This window comes from Hoplias malabaricus, chromosome 10, assembly GCF_029633855.1.
Source record: "Hoplias malabaricus isolate fHopMal1 chromosome 10, fHopMal1.hap1, whole genome shotgun sequence".
Lineage (NCBI taxonomy): Eukaryota > Metazoa > Chordata > Actinopteri > Characiformes > Erythrinidae > Hoplias > Hoplias malabaricus.
The window spans coordinates 26,710,774-26,733,025 of NC_089809.1; the positions used below are offsets into that span (position 1 = coordinate 26,710,774).

The window sequence follows — 22,252 nt, forward strand, 5'->3', positions numbered from 1 at the left end:
CTGGATAATATACTGCAAATGCTGTTGATCAAAGTCCAAACATTGTGCAGCATTTCTGGAACTTCGTCATTTTAAATAAGTTAACAAATATATATATTTTTTTGGTTTTACACTGCTTGTTTAGTTGAGTTTATAATTGTTATAGAGGAATACATCATACGTACATATCTTAATCACATATTTTTTGTGATAAGGTAAAAGACACTGCATGAATTGGGATGCTCAAGCTAGTATTCGTCAATATAACAACAAATTAATATCACGATTAATTAAACATTTTACCTCGATTACAATTAATGAATGGTTATTTAATTAATTAATTTATTTATTTATTCTTCCCTCATAGTTCACTGACAAATCATGTACTGTAAAATTGTCTTAATAAAGCTGGGATCTTATTTCCTAATGTTTCTGGGAACTTGTCAGTCACATTTTTTTTTTTGAGCTGTGTACTGTTCATATTTGGTGATGTGATTGTGCTTCAAGTTTTGAAACTGACTTGTGATATTAACTTTGGTTGTTTAAACTGTTTTCTAAACTTCTTCACTCAAGTCACAACATTTTTCTTTGGTACAAACTGTTCAAGATGATAATTTGGACTCTGTGTTCAGGTTCTCCTCCTTATTGTTTCCATGTGGCTGATTGGATGGGACAGAATCATGTCACTACATGAGTGGTAGTATGTTTTCAAGGGGACAGTACATGAACAAACAGTAGATAATTAACAACAACAAAAAAGGTTGAATAGAATAATCTATATAATCTATAAGGCAAGAGTATGTCAACTAGATGTCTTGATTTCAATTCATTTTTAAGCAATTTACCAACTAGCTGGCCTGGATGCACATTGCTGAAGGTCACCCCATGTTCAATGGCAAGCATTAGCTGGAAGTGTATAAAACGCCCACCTATTGGCCTGTGGAGAAATAGTAGTGCATTCTCAGGAGTGATGAAGCTCCAGCCAGCCACTACCTTTGGGATGAGTTGAGTTTGTGGCCCAGAATTAATCATCCAACCCATTTGTGCTCTCATGGCTGAATGCTATCAACTCCTCATAGCAGTGTTTCAGCTTCTAGTGTGCAACCTTCCTAGAAAAGTAAAAAGCTGCTAAAGCAGCAAACGGGGACAAATAGTGTATTAATGCTGCGAATTGGAAAACTTTTGTCAATGTAGTTTATGTACACTGAGAGGAAAACCAGGCACTGCACAGGCATATACAAAATAATTGTACCCACAAAGGTACAGCTTTACTTAAATGCATAACAGCTGTACCTTACTGTGCAAGCAGTTATACCAGTTCTGTTTTAAATAGAAATCAATAAAAGCCTAAAGTTGAAAAATTGTGTATGAACTGACACAGTGCAAGGTACTGACACAGTAGTCTTAGCCACAGACACTCCGCCCACAAGTTGAGGTAGAGTCTGATACTTTCAGTGCACTAATCTTGCCTCACTGTCAGGATTCTGTCAATTGCATTCTGATGGCTATCTGTACATCTGCGTATACGCATGTCCATGACAGTGAGGTTTTTTTTTTCATTTTTTGAAAGGTTCAACATACTCAATGATGGAACATGATATATATCAATGCTGTGTAAAGCAAAATATGTATTTGTAAAAGAGTAACTTTATATCAGTAAAAACCTTCACTTTCTGTGGAAGTCAAAAAGAGTCCTTTTAGAGCATTTCTATTGATCCAGTCATCATGAACTTTTCAAAAAATGCGAAGGAGAGCTGCTGCGTTCAAATGATGTAGGAAAATAAAAATGGACAAAAATGGAGATAGTGTGCATGTTTTTGCACAGTGATAATGGAACCATATCTGGAAACATGTGAAACCATTTAAGAATCTATTTTTAGAAAGAATCCCCTAATATTATAAAGGTTCTAATCATGTTCAAGCCAAGAACCACTCAGGAAGTGTTTTTTTTTTTTTTTTTTTTTTTCAGAATGTCATTGTAAATTGGTAAATGCAGTGTGAGAAAGGTTTTTAAATATTGGTTGTGTAATGTGAAAGAAAAATGTGTGCTGCTCACGCTGGAGTTCAGGCCAGGGGTGAATGCTGGGTAAATTTGGAATTCTATGGCTGGGGAGAGGGCTATTGAAAGTCCCATTTACACCAAGCGGTTACCAGCCGTTTTTGCCTCCGCATTGCTTTGAGTGCCGCTTTCTGATCGTTGTGAAAATGTTTTTCCTGTGCCTGCCTGAAAATGTCTCCTGGAGGCTTTCCAGTCCACCTGGACACTTAGCCACCCGACACCAGCTGCAATTACTGCCCTGACCCCAAGCCATTCTAATCGCCCTCTCCACTCCCCCGCTACAATAATAATCTGTGATTCATAATCAGTTCAGAGCTCAGCACACCCAAGCCCCTGCAGCACTCGCACTCACCTGCTCGGCTCTGAGCACTGGTCTACACCGTGTGGCACTGAGCCAGAACAGCTGATGGCGGCATCTCTACACACTCGCACAGGCCAGCAGCACAGTTGAACCTGTTTAAATACCTCTGCTCAGATTCTACATCTGAAAAACAACATTGTCTGACAAATTAGTGCACAGTTTCTATTTATTGTTAGGTTTAGCATTTTTAAAAATACTGTGTTACAATTTTGTGACTAACACATCCACAGAAATGTGTCATCTATTATATTGCATATGGCTGTATGGACAGCAGTGGCAGTAAGCGCTCCACCGCCCTTTCTGTCTGCAGTGGTGCGAGAGCAGGAGGCAGCATTAGTCCACTTGTGTGGTCAGAGTGGCCGGTATAGCCAGATGCTCTCTAGGAGAGTGGCCTTCTGAATTTTTCATGCCGTCCCTGAGAGCCGCGCTGATGGAGTGAACGACTGAAACAGATCGACACTTGAGCTCAGCGATTGTCGCTGTGTCATTCCACAACACAACAGCTTGGCCCACAAACTAATTAGCGTTATGGATTGAGCCATCTATCAGTCTGTGAGGGATGCTAGCAGAATGCAGGTTTGGGTTAGAGAGTAAACCTGAGAGCTCGTTATCGTTATGGAGACATACGCTAGAAGAGCCAAATCAAATCCCATCTGCTCTGTTGTTAGATTACTCAGTGGCCCTCGCCTCCAGCTGTAAACAGGAAATCAACACTCATACCTCATGCACTCCAGCAGCACTGCTTCAGAGCTCTGCAACTTTACCTTGTGCTGGTTTGATGTTGGTAACTATGGTTATTTCAAGAATTGGCTACAGCTGGCAGAGACGAGCCAGTTCTCCAGAGAAATACAGTAAAAACACTGAAGGCTTCTGAGCTGATGAATGCAATGCTCCAAAATGACATGGAGAAATGATTTCCTCCTGATCGTTCCCTCTCAGTGATGTAATAAATGGAAAATTTGTTTATGATTTCTGCCATATTAATTCTATTGTTGCTGTCATTTTTAATAACGTAACCAATAATGTAACCCTGCCTCTCTCTCTTTCACGGTTTCTCTCAGGCTCTAGCCATGGGAATGATGACAGAGTATTACCACTACATTTTCACCACACTGGTAAGAAGAAATGTGTTTTTATTGAACTCATAATTATATTGCACAAAATAATGCTAAACAAATGTTAGGTTTTTAAACACACTTTACATAGATTCACATCAAAATACAACTTAAAATAAACTGCAGCTTTTTTTCCACTGTTCACGAAATCCTTTCATTCATTGATTATCCGTAACCCTTATCCAGTTCAGGGTCGTGGTGGGAGCAAGACTACACCCTGTCCTTCACAGGGCTGTTCATCAAATCACCAGCAAAAATTATGTTTATTAGATATCATTACTGTGTAAATTTTGCTGAATTTAGACTCTAGGGGTATGTGTATGTATTTTAATATTCACAATAGTAAAAATTATTTCCACTGCTTTTTCTAGTAGTTTTCCACTAGCATTAGTATTTGCAACTAGTGTAGTAGATGTAATGGTATGAATATTTGTACATTACTGGTGCTTTGTGTATGATTGCATATAAAAAGTGCAGACAGCTTGAAGAGATAAACAACATAAAGAAGCTTAATCTCCAAAGTAAATTAAATACATTCATAACAAAATCTAATGAAAACATAATAAAAAGCATGACAGGAAAGACATGTCTAAACTGCTATAATTCAAAGCAATCAAGCCAAACATTAAAAGTGTTACCTGCTGACGCACATTAGCTCCCTTGTTGGTATGGTTTGAAGTATTTCTACAGGTGCGATATGCGGCTCTCTTGATATCTGTTGACATCTACGGATAATAACAACAAAGTACATAATAGTCTGTTATTATTAAAACAACAAAATACAGTGTTAACCAAAAAAAAAAAACAACAACTTTAAACTGATTTGACAATGACCGATGATGACAGACACCACTGATGAGAACACGTTAAGAATGGAGAGAGGGAGAGAAAGAGAGAGAGGAGTGAGAGGAGTGTGAGTGCTGTGCTGACACCCAGTGCTTGTATAACTGACATGGCCCTTGGCCTAGTTCAAAGGGTTCTTCCTTTGCTGAGATTCAGACAAGTGCTCTTTTGCTCCCCTTCTCCTCTCTTATTATTATCCCTCCTTTTCCTTTCTTTCCTCTCTCTCTCTCTCTCTCTCTCTCTCTCTCTCTCTCTCTCTCTCTCTCTCTCTGTCTCTCTCTCTCTCTCTCTCTCTCTCTCGCTCTCTCTCTCTCTCTCTCTTTCTCTCCCTCCTTCCCTCCACTCCTCCCCTGTCCCATTTTCAGGACTTAGACATTATTAAAATTACATTTTTATTAAGTCCATATCTCACATACATCAGTGAGTAGCCTGCACCCCTCCCTTCTCCCCATCGCCCGTTTTCCAGAGAATTAAAAAGCTCTGAGCCCTCAATTCTGCTCTTCGACTTTGCACTGATTATGATATGTATCCCCAGGAAAGAAAGTACAGTACATTTACCTGCTGAGAAATAGCACATTTTATTTCATTTTCAGTGCAATGCCAGCTCGCCAATAGACATTTTTCAGATGAGTATGGAAAAGGCACATTTGAGAAAGAAAAAAAGAGGAAGATTTTGAGATGTCCATAGTTCCAATAATTAGTTTTGCCAATAGAGAGGCTGGCAGATAGAAAACTCAGCACTGTGAGCTTAATTCACCCAACAGAGTGAACAACCGTGCCACAGAGAGGATACATATGGCCTCCATTTTCTGCCAGATTTCCTTTCCCTAACTGCAGTCAGACTGTGTGTGTGTGTGTGTGTGTGTGTGTGTGTGTGTGTGTGTGTGTGTATGAGAGAGAGAGCGAGAGAGAGGAAGAGAGAGAGAGGGTCATTGTCCTGTACAAAGCATCACATAGCATGATGTCACATAGCAACAGAGAAATCTTTGTATTTTTTTAATTATATTATTTATACTGAACTATACCTTTTTGTATATAATACATTTATAAAATGCCATATCAAATTAGGTTAATGTTTTGTTTTTTCCAGGACCTATTTGCTCTGGATGTGGAGCCGTATCGCTACAGTGGGGTCAACATGTCAGGATTTCGCATCCTAAATACAGAAAACAGCCAGGTGTCATCCATCATTGAAAAGTGGTCGATGGAGCGTCTGCAAGCACCCCCCAAACCGGACTCTGGTTTATTAGATGGTTTTATGACGGTAAGCCTGTGCTGTCTGTGCATTAAAATTTCCATAGTTGCAGTGTGTGCATATCCACGTTTAGAAGAGGAAAAATGTATCAGCAAATGTATATGGTGCTTCTTGTGTGCTGTTTTCCATCAGTATAACAGAAGGTAGATGCTGCCTTTATTTTTGGATGCACAGCAAAAAGTACACACATAATCAGAAGAGAATTCCCACCACCATCATTATTGATTTACTTCATCAGAGTAGTGATACAAGGCCACTGCAGTGTTATTATAGTGTACATATTGTTGCTGTTGGGACAGATATTAATTCCTGTCTTCTTTCTTTCGTACATCATTTAGAAACACCTGCTTATTCTTAATGTCCATCATTTTTGGCAATGTTTTTTTCTTGAAAAATTATTATTATGGGCGGCACGGTGGCGCAGCAGGTAGTGTCGCAGTCACACAGCTCCAGGGACCCGGAGGTTGTGGGTTCGATTCCCGCTCCGGGTGACTGTCTGTGAGGAGTTTGGTGTGTTCTCCCCGTGTCCGCGTGGCTTTCCTCCGGGTGCTCCGGTTTCCTCCCACAGTCCAAAAACACACACTGATATGTGGATTGGTGACTCAAAAGTGTCCGTAGGTGTGAGTGAATGTGTGTGTGTGTGTTGCCCTGTGAAGGACTGGCACCCCCTCCAGGGTGTATTCCCGCCTTGTGCCCAATGATTCCAGGTAGGCTCTGGACCCACCGCGACCCTGAACTGGATAAGCAGTTACAGATAATGAATGAACAAATTAATTATTATTATTATTTTATTTTAAATTTTTTTGAAAATGACAGTATTCCTTCAGTATTTAGGTTCATGAGTTTGCTTGTTCAGAGTCATAATTTGTGAGTCAAACAATTCTTAAATGCAAAGGTTTTGTTAGCTCATCTATCTATCTGTCTCTCTATCTTTATTCATTCATTCAAACTGGTTATGGTAGCATTCTCTGTTTGTCTCTTGTCTGGCTCTGTCTTAAAATGTATACTGCAGTTGTTTCTGAGTTGTCTTGTTCAATGCATATTGTCACCTATTAAGAAAAATCAATGGAGAAAATATCAGTCTTTATAGTATAATTGATGCGAAGGCATCTGATGCAGTAAGCGTGCTGCACTCTTTCAGCACAAAACGCAGCCTTTCCCTGAGGACCTGAACCCAAAACATCCGGGGGTGTGCTGTGTTCTGAACCCTGTGTGATAAGCAGGGCCTCTGCCTCAATGATCTAAACACTGTCTGATATCAGCATGCTGGCAGTAATGACTTCTCCACAGCTCTCTCTCAACACTGCCTCTCTGATCTGGGAACAGCGCCAAAGCATGAACTCACCAGAGACACGCAGAGAAACCAAACAGAGGAAGAGGCTTGGCAATAGACCTTGCTAGTGTTAGGAAATCTGCCAACACCACTGTTATACGTTTTAAAACAACGACATGTCTCTGGATTCTGGTGACCTTCCACTTTGGAGTGGGGAAGAGGTAGTTCACCTGTCCCTGACTCTTCTGGTGGATGTCTTCATGCAGGAGGTAAAAAACGAATTGTAACTCATTGATTCTGATCTTTGGTTTTCATACAGAATGGTCCTCACATGGGGACAAGGAGTGGTACGCTGCCAAAAAGAGTTCTTTGATGCTCTACAGTAATTTTTAGCGAATAGTTAGAAGAACTTTCCTGGTAAATGAGTGTGCATGTGTGAAGGACCTATTTAAAGAAGCTGCACATAATGCAAATATTCAATACAAATTGAGGGTTTATTCCTACCACCATAAATCCCAGCCTAGAACTATTATTTTAAGTGTGAATTAAATCACAGCTGTGCAGAGATGAAGACATGAGGTGCAATAAGGTAAATTTTCTCATGACATTTAGAGTCAATTAGAGTTGAAAGTCTATGGATTCAGCCCCATATCAACACACACACACACACACACACACACACACACACAGTAAGTGTTAGGAGTAATCAGTCTTTGCTTGTCTCACAAAAAAGAGTGGAAAATCACTTAAGTCTCTCTTTTTCCTGCATATCTGTCTTTTTTGCTGTTACACTGTTGATGATGCAGTCCCAATTGTTCTATTTGAATTTAAATGGCAGTAGATTTACTTCTCCAAGGGTTGCGGTGTGACAGCTCATCAGGAAGTAATGGCATGTGCATTTGAAGGTGGAGATTGATTAATTAGACAAATGGCAATCAGTCAGCAGCTAATGCATATTGACATAGTGAAAGGTTCCGTAAACGTTTGATTAACAGCTTCATTTGTTTACTGTATTTATAGTCCTGAATGCTTAAGTACTGGCCTGCCGCAGTGTAACTCATGGACCACAGATCATGACAAATCACTCCTCGAGAAAAACAAAGAGTCAGGGATTTTGAGATGGATTCCTATTCCTCAAGACTGTTTATAAAATCGCCAAGTGCCACTGTTGAAGACTGCAGTGAAAAGGGCTCAGTGCAGTATGAGTATGTACCTCCAGGAATGATAAAACTAGGGGGTGAAACCTGGTGCTCTTCAGCTGCATGGAATTTGAAGAATAGTTAAATGAGTCTGCCACTTTTAATGTGCCCATCTAATGTGAGCTACGTATGATGAAATAGGGCTATTAGAACATTCCTTGTACATTTCACTAATGATAATATAAACAAATTAAATTTCAATAATAAGTGCTTATTGTTATTGAAATTATTGTTCTAAAATAATGGGTAATTTAGGGTAATGAGGGTTTACGTTTAGATCTTTAGAAAAAAATGCATTTAATTTATTTTACTTTTTATGAGGGTAGTCTGGGTTGGTCCTTACAAAATTATGAATATTAAAAGATAGTAAATGTGTATTTGTTTCCAAGAAGCTGAAGCTATGATCAACTGACTGTTTGTAAAAGAAATACAGCATCTTTTAGCCAAAAGCAGCTGTTATGCACTATTTTCTTCCTATACTATTTTCTTTTAAGCTAAAGATAGAATTAGACAAATGTTTGAAGGTGTGTGGTAGAAAATGAATTTGAATTATTAAGGCAAACAATGGTTAAATGGAGAATGTGTAATTCACACATATCCTGATCATCTCGAAGGTGATAGTTGTGCTACAACAACCCTCCACAAAATATAAAATTACACTCACTGCCTATAGAGCCCTCCATATGGCAGACTGAGGTTTGATTCCCAGCTTGGGCATAGCACCAGATTATACCAATAACAGTCCTATTTATAAAGCTGCATTAGCCTACCTTAGTCACAATTAAATCTTTGTTAAATCTCTATGCATCTCTGGATAACAGTGTCTGCCAAATACCATAAATGTAAATATAGTAGTAGCTTTACATAAGCTCATATCGGGTGGCGTGAATTGTGATTTTGATATTCACTCAGGAAGACATGATAGACGTTTACAGTCAAAGTGCACTCTATATTTATTTTTACTATATAAAAGTACTTACAAACATAGATTTTGACCACAGTAACAAGCCCACACAGTAGCTACCAGGTAACATGAAAGCCAAGGTGCGTTCCTTTATTTTTTTTTTTGTGGTTAACTGAAGAGAAGTGGAAGACATGACGGCCTCAATTAGCTAACTGTCATAATTGACAAAAGAAATTAACAGTCTATTCCCACCCAGAGAAAAAGGCCAGACCAATCGAGATTTATTTCTTTATCCTTATCTGAATTATCTCACATTATACAATATGTTCATTTGTGGTTTTTAAAACAGAGGGACATTACCATTTAATCTTGTGATTCTTGTTCCCTGATAAGGCTTTTACCAACAGTTGTTTGTGTGCACTGGCTTATGAAATCTAATTCCACACCTTTTCTTTGTACAATAATTAATCTTCCTTTGGAGAAACCCTGCCCCAAGTCGAGGCTTAACATGCATAATGAAAATGACCTAACAAGCTCCTCAGGCTCATTAGCATAATTTCTCTCCTTACTAATTGCTTTAGCTTCTGTCTGATTTACTTTGAGAGAGCTAATTTTTAGTGGATTCAGAAAACACTCCGTCAGAGCTGGAATCCTAGCTCTTCTTTTTAATAGTGGGAGAAAATGAGAAAGCTCGTATTTATATGTTTTTTTTATTTATTTATTTGTTTATTTTTTTACCTACTGGTCAGGGTCAATAGAATATTGACCCATGCTAATGATGTTACATAATTAAGGGCCTAACAAGACTTCCCATCCTTTTGTGTTTTCATTTTTTTCCCTTGCTCAATTATCCTACTCCTTGGCCTTTATCTGTGTGGTGAACATAGGAAAAAAAGACGGTTCTTTTCACTTTCTATGGTTGTGCAACGTGTGGCTGCATATGTACAGACTGAGATATAGAGAACAGGAGAGGGAGGAAAATGCTGGGAGATTGAGAGACGGATATAGAACTGCCTTCCTGTCTCTGTAGCCCTCGGCTCAGTGCCTTGTGTTGATGGACCTGTCTGTCACTGTGTCTCACAGGAGATCTCTCTGAATGGCAGCGCTGGGTGGGGAGCAGACAGGAAGCTGCGGGGCGAGCAGTGACCCTCAGCATATCCAGTTCCAGCTCCTCTTTAAGCTCAGCCTAACACATGACCCTCTGAACCCCTCTCCCTTTCTGTCTTTAGTATCACTGAACCTGTCAATAAAAAAACAGATGCTCATTTTAACAGCTTCTGTCATAAGTTATTCTTGTTTAGGTTTACATTTAAAGTTATTAGTTTGTCTTAGAAATTGTCCTAGCCAAGAATTGTTCAGGAACCTCCCCTGTTGCAACTTATTTTGACATTATTTATCTCCTAGCTTCTATACCATTTGTTTTTTACCCAGTTGATGGAAGTACATCTATTTCTGAATAAATTCTCCAAATGAATCCTGGAACCTGGAGGCTCTTGTATGTCAGTGATATCCAGAGCCTCTTTAGCGCTCCCAGTCTCAGACCTGGAGACTGAAGAACACTCCAGAATGGCTGGGTGTGTGAGCAGCATGTGGTGTCACTTTTGGCTGAGAGTTTTCTTTGCTGTGTCTTGGCTTCATCTCTTCCCAGATCTCTGGTATGTGATGAAAACTCCACCCTGGCTGTTGCCCTGTGCGCAAAAGCCCCTTTAAGCCATATCCGTTTGTCTGCTCCTCGGTATGTGGTTGAAGGGGTCTGGTTTTGGACGGAGAGTCAGGGATTTGGAGCCGGCCCGGGCCACATGCCGCGGGAAGTATTTGGACATGGCTGTTACTGAAGCATTATTCCAGCAGCTGGGTTGGCAGGAGCAGACCCTGGCGTGGGCAGAGACGGCTACTTCACCACCCAGGCCAAAGAGTTTTTCGCCATAGGGCTGACCCACGGCAACAAGACGCTGTCAAAACGCACCACCCAAACAGCTGCAGATGGCAAGGTAGTGCGCCTTGACTTTCAAAACACAATTACTTCAAACAGCCTGCAGCTTTCCGCTGTACCAAAGGTCGTTTCCTAAGCAGTGGGTCTATATTTAATGACCACGGCTGATTATAGTAGTTAGAATGTGCAACTTTTGTTAGCCCTTGTAGGCTAGCAGTGGCTTTTGAGGTCACAGTGCCACATAAAACTGGTCCATTTTTGTGAAGCAGAACATGGTGCAGATACACTGACAAAACAGAGAAATGACAGGAAGATGTGTCTCAGCATGGCTGTGTTCAGTTGTAATTGTGTTTCCTCCTGATTGGGGCATTGTGCTGTGGAAGAGTTGAGTGCTGTCACATGGCAAGTGAGCAGACACACGAGACACAATTAATGACTCTCAGCCCTACAGTCTCGCCCACAGGTAGCTGGCGAGGCAGGTGTCCCTAGAGACAAGTTACCCCGCAGACAGCAGCCATAATGTTGATTTTGGGAGCAAATCTCATGTGGTGCCACCCACTACCCTCCCTCTCTCCCCCGCTCCCCCCTCCTTGCTCCCTCTTTCTTGCTCTCTCTTGTTCCTCCCTTCTTTTCTTTCCCCTCTTCCCGAGGGAGTGCGGTTTCATATGCTCGCTCTCCAGGGACCTGCTGTGTTTTGTTGCACTTCTTCAATCAGATCTGTTCTCTGTGTGTCTGCCACTCTGCCTTTGCCACAGAAACAAGCATGCCTTTGTCCTTCCTCTGTCTTCTGTCTGCAAAACTGACTTGAAAGCTGCAGATCCTGTCTCGCAACCACTCTGTGTGTTTATTCCCATCCTCACTTTAAGAAATACTTGCTTAATAGTGAGAACCGTTATTATGTAGACATTTGATTGTCAGAGCAGTGGTGTGAAGTGGTGGCTGTGTAGTGAGCGAGCATGAGACAAAGTGTTGATAATGAGACCTTCAGCCAAAGCCATCAGACATCATTAGATCGGTTCCCTTCACTGCCCGCCTGGGAGGTCCATGCTGCTCTCCCTCTGCACCGAAGACTTGGGTGCCTGCTCAGATGCTGCCATTTGCTTATGCCGCAGGCAGCTAACAAACACCAGGAGAATCGGGCAGAAAGGGTGCATGGCAGAGGGGGACAGTGTCCTCAAGAGGATCACTCTTCCATATCACTGCACTGTATGACTGAGCAGCATTATTGCCAGACTTTCTATTATCAGCATGACATCTGAAATAGAAGAAAGGAAACAGAAAGGAATCCATCACAGATCATGCTGATTGAAACTCTAAGTAACATCTTTGTTCTTGAAGAAAAAGAACATCAGAACATAAATTACTCAGCACACAAGTTAAATAGTGCTTCATTTCATTAACATGCACTTTGAAATGCAGCTCATATTTCCCAATGTGCAGATTCTTCCTTTTCCCTTTATTATGTGGGCTGGAGGAAAAGCATCAGATGCAATAGAGTGTTTAAGGCTATTAGTCCTCCTGACACCGCATCTTAGTCACGGCACTGTGGGTTCTGCTAGTTAAGCACTCTGGTAAAGGCTCCATTCAAGCCCCGACTGCCTATGTAAGCGAGCAGACCATTTAAAAGTACACCCATTTATATGCCTGACAGACTGGGGCTCCTTTTAATTGGAAAAGCTACTTTTAAAGACTTAAAAACTCATTTATGTCTCACATAGTGAGATCAAACGGCAAGCAAGGGGGTGTCGCTGTGGTGGGAGGTCGACTAACCTCAGTGGAATGAACCATCACATCTGCTCAGAGAGGGCAGAAAAAGGCCAGGTTCACAGGGGGAGACTGAGCACTTCCAAGTAACTCCTAGCTCCCCCTCTGTCCTTTCTCGGATGGTACATGCTGCCTGTCTGTTTCCTGCATAAGAATCAATGACCTTTGCATGACCTTTACCTGTTTACAGTGTTTTCTATTGGAGCGCGCGACACGATTTCTCTTATTTTGACCCCGCAGTACAGCACAGACCAAAGGGGATGATTCAACACATGCCTCATGGGTAAAAACGCACACAGAAACATCAGCCCAGTAACACTGCTGTCTTACGGCTTTGACATTTCTCTCAATCAGAGGAACTCTGGTGTCAGGGCTGAACACCCCTGACCTTCTGCATGTAATAGAGCCAGTGAATTTTCACACATATAACACTTATAGACACATTGTTAAAGAATTTCTGAACTGATAATAATAGCAAATAATTACAACCATGTTGTGGTCGATACTGATGACAGTTATATTTTGCAGTAAGTAAAAAAAAAGTTTTAAATAAAAATTTTAAATAAAAATACACATTACATTAATTCAGTAGAAAACACCATATATTCTTGTGATCCCAAAACTAAAAATTGTGGGTTCCTTTTCTCTTTAAGTTAATTTAATCAGACATTAATTAGCCAGTCTATGTATCTGCATGCTAACTGTAATTACTGGGCTTCATTGAGGAGAAATTTGGAAATGCTTGGTCTAGCACACTAACAGTAATAAAATCCTAATGCTTGTGTTAATATCTAGTTGTACGTATTCTGTGTAGTAGTATGTATTTTGAAATGGCTTAAGAAAATTGAGATATGATATTTATTAATTTTTCTACCTGGTTTTATTATTGAGGGATACTGAGAGTGGTTGCAGAAATCCAAGTTAAGAATATTCATAGGATATGTCTGCCTAGACAACAAGCACCAACATTTTTAATCAGGTCAGGGGGTCGTCCTCTAGGCTATTCATTGGTATAAGCTGAAAAAAATGGAAATGCTAGTTATAACATGTGTCCGTGTGCAAGCTAAAAATAGAGCATATCAAATCTGTTTTAATTTTTCACAAGAGATTCTGTATCTATTGTAATTATTGCATTTTTTACTTTTCAAATTTTTAACAGTGTCTGCAATGTTTTTTTCAAGAACATCTTTGTAAGGGGCTATGTTAGTAACCAGAGTGAGGTGCTCATGATGCCTAAAAGGCCACCAAAACACCTGAAAATTTTGGTTTTCTATGGATCTTTGTGAATTTACTCCATCAAAGTAACTCTGAACTACTTTATCATGTAGTGAAATACATTTACAAACTCCCAAAGCAACACAGTCCTGCTACTGTAAATAGAAATAATTTCTTGTATTGGCAATAGTGTTGGAGCATATTCAATATTTTCCTCCTGCCTTTTGAGACAGAAAGTGCTTTTCATCTTTCAAGAGAGTGCCCCTCTAAAAGGCAGTCACCACTACAAACTTTTGCACAGAGAATATCATTTAATGCAGGAGAAATGGCCCAGAATGTTTACTGCCAGCGATGAATCTCAGATTTGAGGAGAAAGATATTGGCTTTTTCACAGCCCTCCACAAAGACTATGGGCAAGTAAATAGCTGTTTGGGAGATTTGAATTGGATTTGCTTCTATTTTAGCTTAAGGACATTGGGACTAATGATTGAACTGATTATACTGCCTGTGGATAGGAACTGCATTGGTGTCTCACAACACATTGTATGCTGTAATGATGGGTTGATGCTAGAATACAACATATTAGAGATGGCCATATGCCAGACATTCATTCATTCATTGACTGTCTGAAATGGCTTATCCAATTCAGGGTCACAGTGGGTCCAGAGCCTACCCGGAATTACTGGGCACAAGGTGGGAACACACCCTGGAGTCCTTCACAGGGCGACACACACTCAAACACTTACACCTACAGACACTTTTGAGTCTCCAATCCACCTACCAATGTGTGTTTTTGGACTGTGGGAGGAAACCGGAGCACCTGGAGGAAACCCACGCGGACACGGGGAGAACACACCAAACTCCTCACAGACAGTCACCTGGATTGGGACTTGAACCCACAACCTCCATGTCCCTGGAGCTGTGTGACTGCTGCGCCACCATGCCTCCCCATGCCAGACATTATTTTGAATATTATTAATATGCAATTTCACATACTTGAAGGACTGGCGCCCCCTCCAGGGTATATTCCTGCCTTGCACCCAATGATTCCAGGTAGGCTCTGGACCCACCGCGACCCTGAATTGGATAAGCGGTTACAGATAATGAATGAATGAATGAATGAATGAATGAATTTCACATACTTTGCTGTGCTACATTCAGTTAAACAGAATTAACTTTGCTCTCTAAGCCTGCGGGTTAGTCTGGACAAAAGAACAAAATTAAAAGCTCTGCTCATTAAAAGCCTTCACTAAAGGTCTTCGTAACAAACAAGAAGTTGTTTAGTGTTCTTACAGTATTCATTATTATGCTTCGTTTTGCTCAACAAAGGTTATTGTGACATTTTATCCTGACATTGTATGGCTATGTACTTATTCTGAAATTAAAGGGTATAATTAAGTAGTTTGGCCCGTTTCCTGCAATAACAACATCTACTCATTTGAGAAAGCTTTAGACTATATATTTTAGTATTAAAATTAGGAACTGATGACATTAGGTTCCAAAACAACAGCAGCAGTGAGGTCAGGTACTGATGTTGGATGAATAATTTTGGACCACAAACACTATTCAACCTCATTCTGAACGTGAAAGATGCCCCACATGATGAACACAGTTCCTCCAAAAGCACACACTTGGCACTAAACACAGACATCTGATTTCATTGATTTTTACAGTGATCATACAGGCTGTGCATGAACAGTTCATTACTTGTATCCACAGTTTGGTACATTTTCGCAATTTAAAGGTAAAGTAAATGTTTTCACAAACTTTGGAACCTCCTTAGTTCACCCATACATGAAATGTGGTAAAGCCAAAAGGAATCAGATGTTTGTGTGTGTGATTATTTTTTTTATATACCATAAAAATAGCATTAAAAATCAGCAGCAGGTCAGTGAATGTAGAAAATTCTAATAAATGCAGTTTTTTTTCTCAGTCTCAAACCACCTTGTGTTTATTGCACACATCCCTAGAATGAGTGGATTTCAATTAAGCAAATTAACCATTATCTGGCTCTTGCAGAAATAATGATACTCAGTGGGAAGTGTGTCTGTTATGTGTGTGTGTTTGGTGGGGGGGTGGTAATAAATGTATGCATGCATGTGTGAGAGAAACCAAGATGTAAGAGCAGTGCAAAATATGTGTAACTGAAATGACCAATGTAAAGACCATAAGAGACTATCAGGGGATTTAATCAGAACATCTTATGCAAACAGAGGTTTAAATCCCTGTGCCATTTAAGCTAAATGCAAACAGAGCCTCTCCTCCCTCTTCTGTCTTTAGATGATACAGGAGCAGTGCCAGCCTGACAGTGCAGTGATGTGAAAAGGTTTTGCAAACCCGCAGGCTATCTCTCATGGTAACAATCTGACGGCAGTTGTTGAAGATCTAGAGGATGCTATTTTTTGCTCATTTTTCCTTTTGGCAGGTGTTTTTCCCTTAATTTTTGTTAACAGTTTCTTATTAATGGATAATTAGCTATGTTGAGTTGTATATTTTTCTTTACTCTTCTTTTCTTTTCTTTGATTTTCTTCATAAAACATTAGATTTCTAATTACACTGATATTAAAACTATTTAATTCTAAGTTTACATTATTAAATTTTTTATTAAATGAATGCAATTTCCATTTATAGTTTACATTATTTTTTTTTACTTTTATATATTTATTTATACTATATTACTTTATATTTATTTGTGGAGATGGACATATTCAATAACTGAAAATGTGCCACAAGATTTGCAGACTTTTACTTTATTTTTCCAATAGGAAATTTCAAGAGTAATTATGAATTTGAATGTGTAAAATGTGTTTTGTTTTTTTGTAATATGACAGAATCTTGCATACAAGTACAAGTATTTTAGTTTAGAATTAATTAATTTCATTTTTATTTCTGTGTGTTCATATGCCTTAAAGGGAGTTAAGGGAGTAGGCGGTTTAAAGAATGTGTTTACATTAGAATGAAAGAACATGTGGAGTGGGCTGCAACAGTCACTGTGATAAAACATGGCCAACAAATAACATTTTTGATTGTTTTCAGTGAGATGTTGTTTGAGGATGAATCATGTGGTGGATTACTTCAGATGACACATGGTGGCTGCTTATTGGCTGCTGCTTGGTGGAAGTTTATGTTCTTCTGTTTATGGTAGTGATATGGCACCTAAAAACTGGTGTTAAAAATTTACCTCAGCAGCCACGCACACGCGCCTGTGTGTAGGCTCGTGGGTGGGTTGAAAAGGAGGCGGGTGAAATCTGTTTGCTGCTATATCTCTAATGGAGTTCCCCCTGCTGGGAGAAGGTACTTGTCCCTGGTGTTGTGGTAGAGAGAGGAGACACACATTACAAACGCAATGGCCTATTGTAAACACATGGTGGTGAAATGCTCACGGTAGATTAGATAACCCAGGGCCCTCACAACAACACTGGGGTCTGTTTGTGTGTGTGTGTTTGTGTGTGGGAGTGCATATGGGGAGGGGGGGTACAATGACATTAAAGCAGTGGCAGAAAGCTGCCGATTTCCCATTTAACACTCCATTGAGTTCTGGGTTATTTCAAGTCGTGGCTGGAGTCGAGATGGTGGCATTACCTCACCCCTTTCACAATAGGCCCCCCTTCCTACACACAAGCCATGGACTCCATTTGCCCACAATGGAGAAAGGGAGAAAAGACATGCTGTGTTGTGATGGGAATGGCCATCAAGTCTGAGAACTAACAGTGATCCACCTCTAAACCCTCTGACATTATGTAATAAAGCAGGTGGTACCCATAGAGCCACTTTGAACTTATTTCACAGAAAGCGATCTTGTATTTTTGCCGGACCACCTGCCGGCCGGCCTAGAAGAGGCATTTGCACTTACTGACAGACTGAGTGACTGACTGAGTGAGTGAATGACTGACTGACACATAATGTTGAAACGTTGCGCGAGAAGGAACTATTAATTCAGCCATATTTCACAGAGATAACTTAAGGAGGAGCCACTACACCACTACACCATCTGTTGTTAGTTTATCCATATTTCACATTCCAGTTCGTGAACTAAATTTGGAACCATTCGGCAGTGACTGGAGGTCCTCTTTTCCCTGGACAAGTATTCTTTTTGGGACTTAAAAACTGCGTGTTCAAAATGTTCAAGGGGTCAGAGAGTTGAGAGCTGAATTGGGACACGCTCGCGCCGCTTCAGCGCTGTAGGTCCACCATCCACCACGGTGCAGCTCAGTGTTTCACTGGAACCTCCAACAGAAATGTGTTGAACGTTGTTGAGGTAATATTTATCATTGTCTCTTTTTTATGTTTGAAGAATGTTTCTGTGACCAAGACTTTTGTTTTCAATTATATATTTAACAAATAGAAAGTCATCTTGTAACGACACGAATACACCGACACATCTCACCATAACTGACTTTCTGACAAATAAATTACATCTGCACAACGTCTTGTTTAACTTTACAAACAATGGGCAAAATCTTGGGATTATTAAAGTCAGAACACCAGAGCGAGGTGTTACTCAAAATAAACAAGGCTGTCGATTACTGACAGCACCGTTTTATCAGTCGGACCCTTATAGATATGTAAGTCAGTAATAAGTATCTAGTTCCCAGTGATGCCCTGTTCCTTTATCAAGTATAGATTACTTGATTGATATATGGACAGTTTTAGACATGTTCCAAAAACATAAATGGTAAAATGTTATTTTGTTGCTTTCTGGTAAACGATTTGCTTTAATATCATCTCAACACGGTGCTTCAGGTTTGTAGCTTTGTATGAACAGAAAATAACATGACAAGATAAACTATTTGTATAGTTTGTTATTATTTGTTATTACTGTAAGCAAAGACATTGAAATGAATCACCAAAGGTGTATTTTGAGCTTTGCTGTTTTTGAAATGCCAGAAAAACCTCTGTGACAATGGTTATATGGCTCATGGTGGTCCGGCTAAACTAGGCTTGCCTAGTTTCCCTTTGCTCTCGTGCTTTCTTTATTTTTTTGCCAGCATCTGAACGATAACATGATGTTTCTGAATATTGCATGAAGGAAGATTGCAAGAGAAAGTGAAAGACAGATGTTAAAAATCAAGGGAATTATTATATAAATAGAAACAGTGCCAGATTTAGCCTGGCCTAGACCTGTTTGCCAAACAAAGAACTGGCAAACTCAATTAAAGGGCCGATTTCCCTCAGGATGCAAGGCGATGTGAAATTATCCCTGCCTGTTAAACCTGTCACTTCATTTCACTCTAATTATTCCTTCTGATCCCATGGACCTTTTAGCTAATTGTTTTTCTCCCTTCCTCTTCATCATGTTTGATGTGACATGAAGAATATGCTATATGACTTTAAGCCTCAGAGGAATTTCACACCATAAGACCAAGGTCAGAGTAGTTTGTAAACGTCAATGATATGTTTTCTCCTCCTGTTGTGTATGATTTTGACTCATTTGTATAGTCACGCTTTCATTGTGATACTTTTACATTGAAACACAGTTTCTATAAATGATTATTTAAGTTGGTTGAACGTTTTAAGGTCTTTATGATACTATTTTAGAGAAAATTATATTTAGAGAACATTGAGGAATGTTTTTCTTACCTTTTTCTTATCTTATTTTACTGCCTAGCAGTAAGCTGGATATAAGCTTCGATGCTCCCAGAGAAGAAAAGTAAAGTCTTTTCCCAGCTGAGGTGCTGCTGTTATCCTCCACGTCTCATCATGATGTTCCCACTGCTTCCCCATCTCCACCCGTGCTGCCTATGAGGCTAAAAGCTGGCTGATGAGTATGTATACAGTGTATAGCTGGAGACAGCGGTGTTTCTTGATGAGGTTTTCTTCAGCTCCATCACCCCGCACACCCTGAGGAAAAGTGGGCCCTCGGATTAGCCTTTTTAATTTGTGAATTGAAACTTGCATCATTGTTTCCAATTAGCCCGGCCGTGTTCCTAAACTGCCAGCAAAATGCCTAAGGATGAAAGAGGGAAAATACGTACAGGGGAATGGATTAAAAGTAATATTGAATCTCGCCTTTCTAAAAGACACCCCTAATCTCCCAAAAGGAGATGAGAATAGGGGTTCATTGAATTGAGAATTGTGCAGCAGCAATTGAATTTATAGCATAACTGGTCTCTCAGGTGTGTGCAGTACAGCAGAGGTGCTTTTGTCAAATTAGTGGGAAGACATCCAGACTGCTATACTGAGTCATTTCACACGATTTCATTGTTTCTTTGTACTGATCGCTTGGCAGAATTAAGCCATTAAGATGCTAGGAGTCGAGGGAGTGAGGGATTGACCTTGTGCTGCTGTACAGTAGAAATTGTATTCAAAGAAAGAATGCGTGTCTGTGTGTAGTAGGGCATGTTAGAGAGAGTGTCGTAAGGATGAACACTGCTGAGGCACTCTGTGCTTTAGTGGGACAGCTGTGGGTCAGCGGGTCAGAAAATGGCGCGTGTGTGTGGGAGAGTGAAAGGGAGAGAATGCGTGGACGAGCATTGGCCTGTACCATTTGATGCTGAGGATACATTTAATGTGGATGAATCAAAGTGTGAAGGGCTAAGGCATATATTCTCCCATCTCCCACCCACAAGTCTGAGAAACAACAACTTTGTTGGTTTGCTGTTCCATTCTGACGGATTGTCAGCCTGCATTCCCAAGGACTTTTTTTCCTGTTGCAAAAAAGCACACAGACAGTTGCTGGTTTGTTGTAGGCGTGTTTGTGGCGCCACATTTTTCCCACATGACCGAGAATCGCGTGAGCAGCAAACTCATTCAAACATGAATGCTCATGTAAGTGAAATTTGCTGGCGGTTGCTGTTCCTCAGAAGGAAGCAAAAAAGACAAGGCTTGCCACGAGATGTCCATGTAGATCTTTAGAGTTGGATTGTACAGCGGTGGATGGGAAGTGACAGCAGCGATTACTTTCTCCCTTATCTCGCTCAAAATCGACGTGACTGACTGAAGCTCCAATTCAAGCCCTCTCCTATATTTTTTTGGAAAATACCAATTTTGCTTTTTGGTAATACCAATGTTACCCTAATATTTTTGCTTTAAAACACAAACTGTGAAATGACCCTTTTTCTAATTACAACAAAGCTTTCAAAGAGATACTATCAGTTAAAATGAGCAGCTTACAGTTGGCTGTCATGGTCACTCACTTATCTACACCCTCTGAAAAACTGTCATTGGGATGATACACTCAGGGGAACATATTCAGTACTTTTAGTTAGGGAAGTTTAGTTATTTTATGCTTTGCCCCATTTATGGGCAATTTATGCCCCATTTAATTTCCTGGACTTACATTTTGTTGTTTTATTTTACACAATTCTATAATGTCTATAGCTTCCTCTGGAGAAGAGAACATAATGTACCTTTAGGGAACAAAAGTGGACTCTGAAACTACGTTTATAATCAATAATGAACCTGTGGGTTATCCTTTCTTTTTTTTTTTTTTTTAAGTGTATGACACAGTTTTGAGCAGGTGCTGTTTCATCCTTGAGTTATTACAGGATTGGGATGGATTCGTCCTACATGTACAACTACAAGTAGTTGCTCAAGCTCTCAGCTGCCCCTTGGAACAAGTTTAAGAATATGATTTTACACAATGTGAGTAGGTGATATTTCATTCTAGATTTGTTACAGGATTTTTTTTTCTTCGCATTTAATCCAGGCTTTATTGTTAATAGCAATATGCTTCTGTAGTAATTTGCTATTTCTAACTACACATTCAAAGAACAGTTTGTCCATTGAAGTGTGAGATTTGAGTGAGCATTTTGTTTTAGTTTCCTTTTTCTTCACATGGCCATGAGTTGGTGCCTGCTCTCTTTGCTGACACATTATTCTCTCTAATATCGACAGTATGATGTGTATTTTTGACAGATGCTCAAATGTCCTTGTGGATGCAGCCTCAGCTACTCTTCCCACCCAATACCTGCTCGGCCCAACCTCATCTGTTCCCCTCTCTCCATCCCACAGACATCCTCCACAGTTGTTCCCTGCACTCCATCTCCCTCCATCACTGTAGTTCTTCAGGGATCATTTCCCTCTATCGTTTCTCAGACAAGCACATTGATGAGGTGCGCGGAAAGCGTATTGTCATTACAACGGAAAGCTAGCCATAATAATACGTTTTACACAGTCAATTTCCTTCCCCATCAAGCAGGGTCCTCATGACAACATTTTAAAACCCTAATGGTGAGGTGTGCCCATTTCTCCTGCCTTTTCGTATTCTTTTAACACCCTCTGTGACATGTTCCATCTCGAAAACTCTGAACGACTTTGGCTTTAAGACAGCAGTTTGTGTTTTAAGAGGCGTAGTGGAACCAGGAGGCGGTGGAGGCAGTGGGAGTCATGGGAGAGATTGCAGGGAACACA

At 40.1% G+C, this 22,252-nt stretch overlaps 1 protein-coding gene across 2 annotated transcripts in view; it reads left to right on the top strand.

Moving 5' to 3' along the window:
* grik2 (glutamate receptor, ionotropic, kainate 2) overlaps nt 1-22,252 on the top strand; it is a 164,252-nt gene that overhangs the window by 68,544 nt on the left and 73,456 nt on the right. For both annotated transcript variants that reach the window (XM_066683827.1, XM_066683828.1), the window contains exons 6-7: nt 3,461-3,514; nt 5,448-5,621. In XM_066683827.1, the coding sequence (XP_066539924.1) occupies nt 3,461-3,514; nt 5,448-5,621 (228 nt within the window). The remainder of the gene's footprint in view (nt 1-3,460; nt 3,515-5,447; nt 5,622-22,252) is intronic.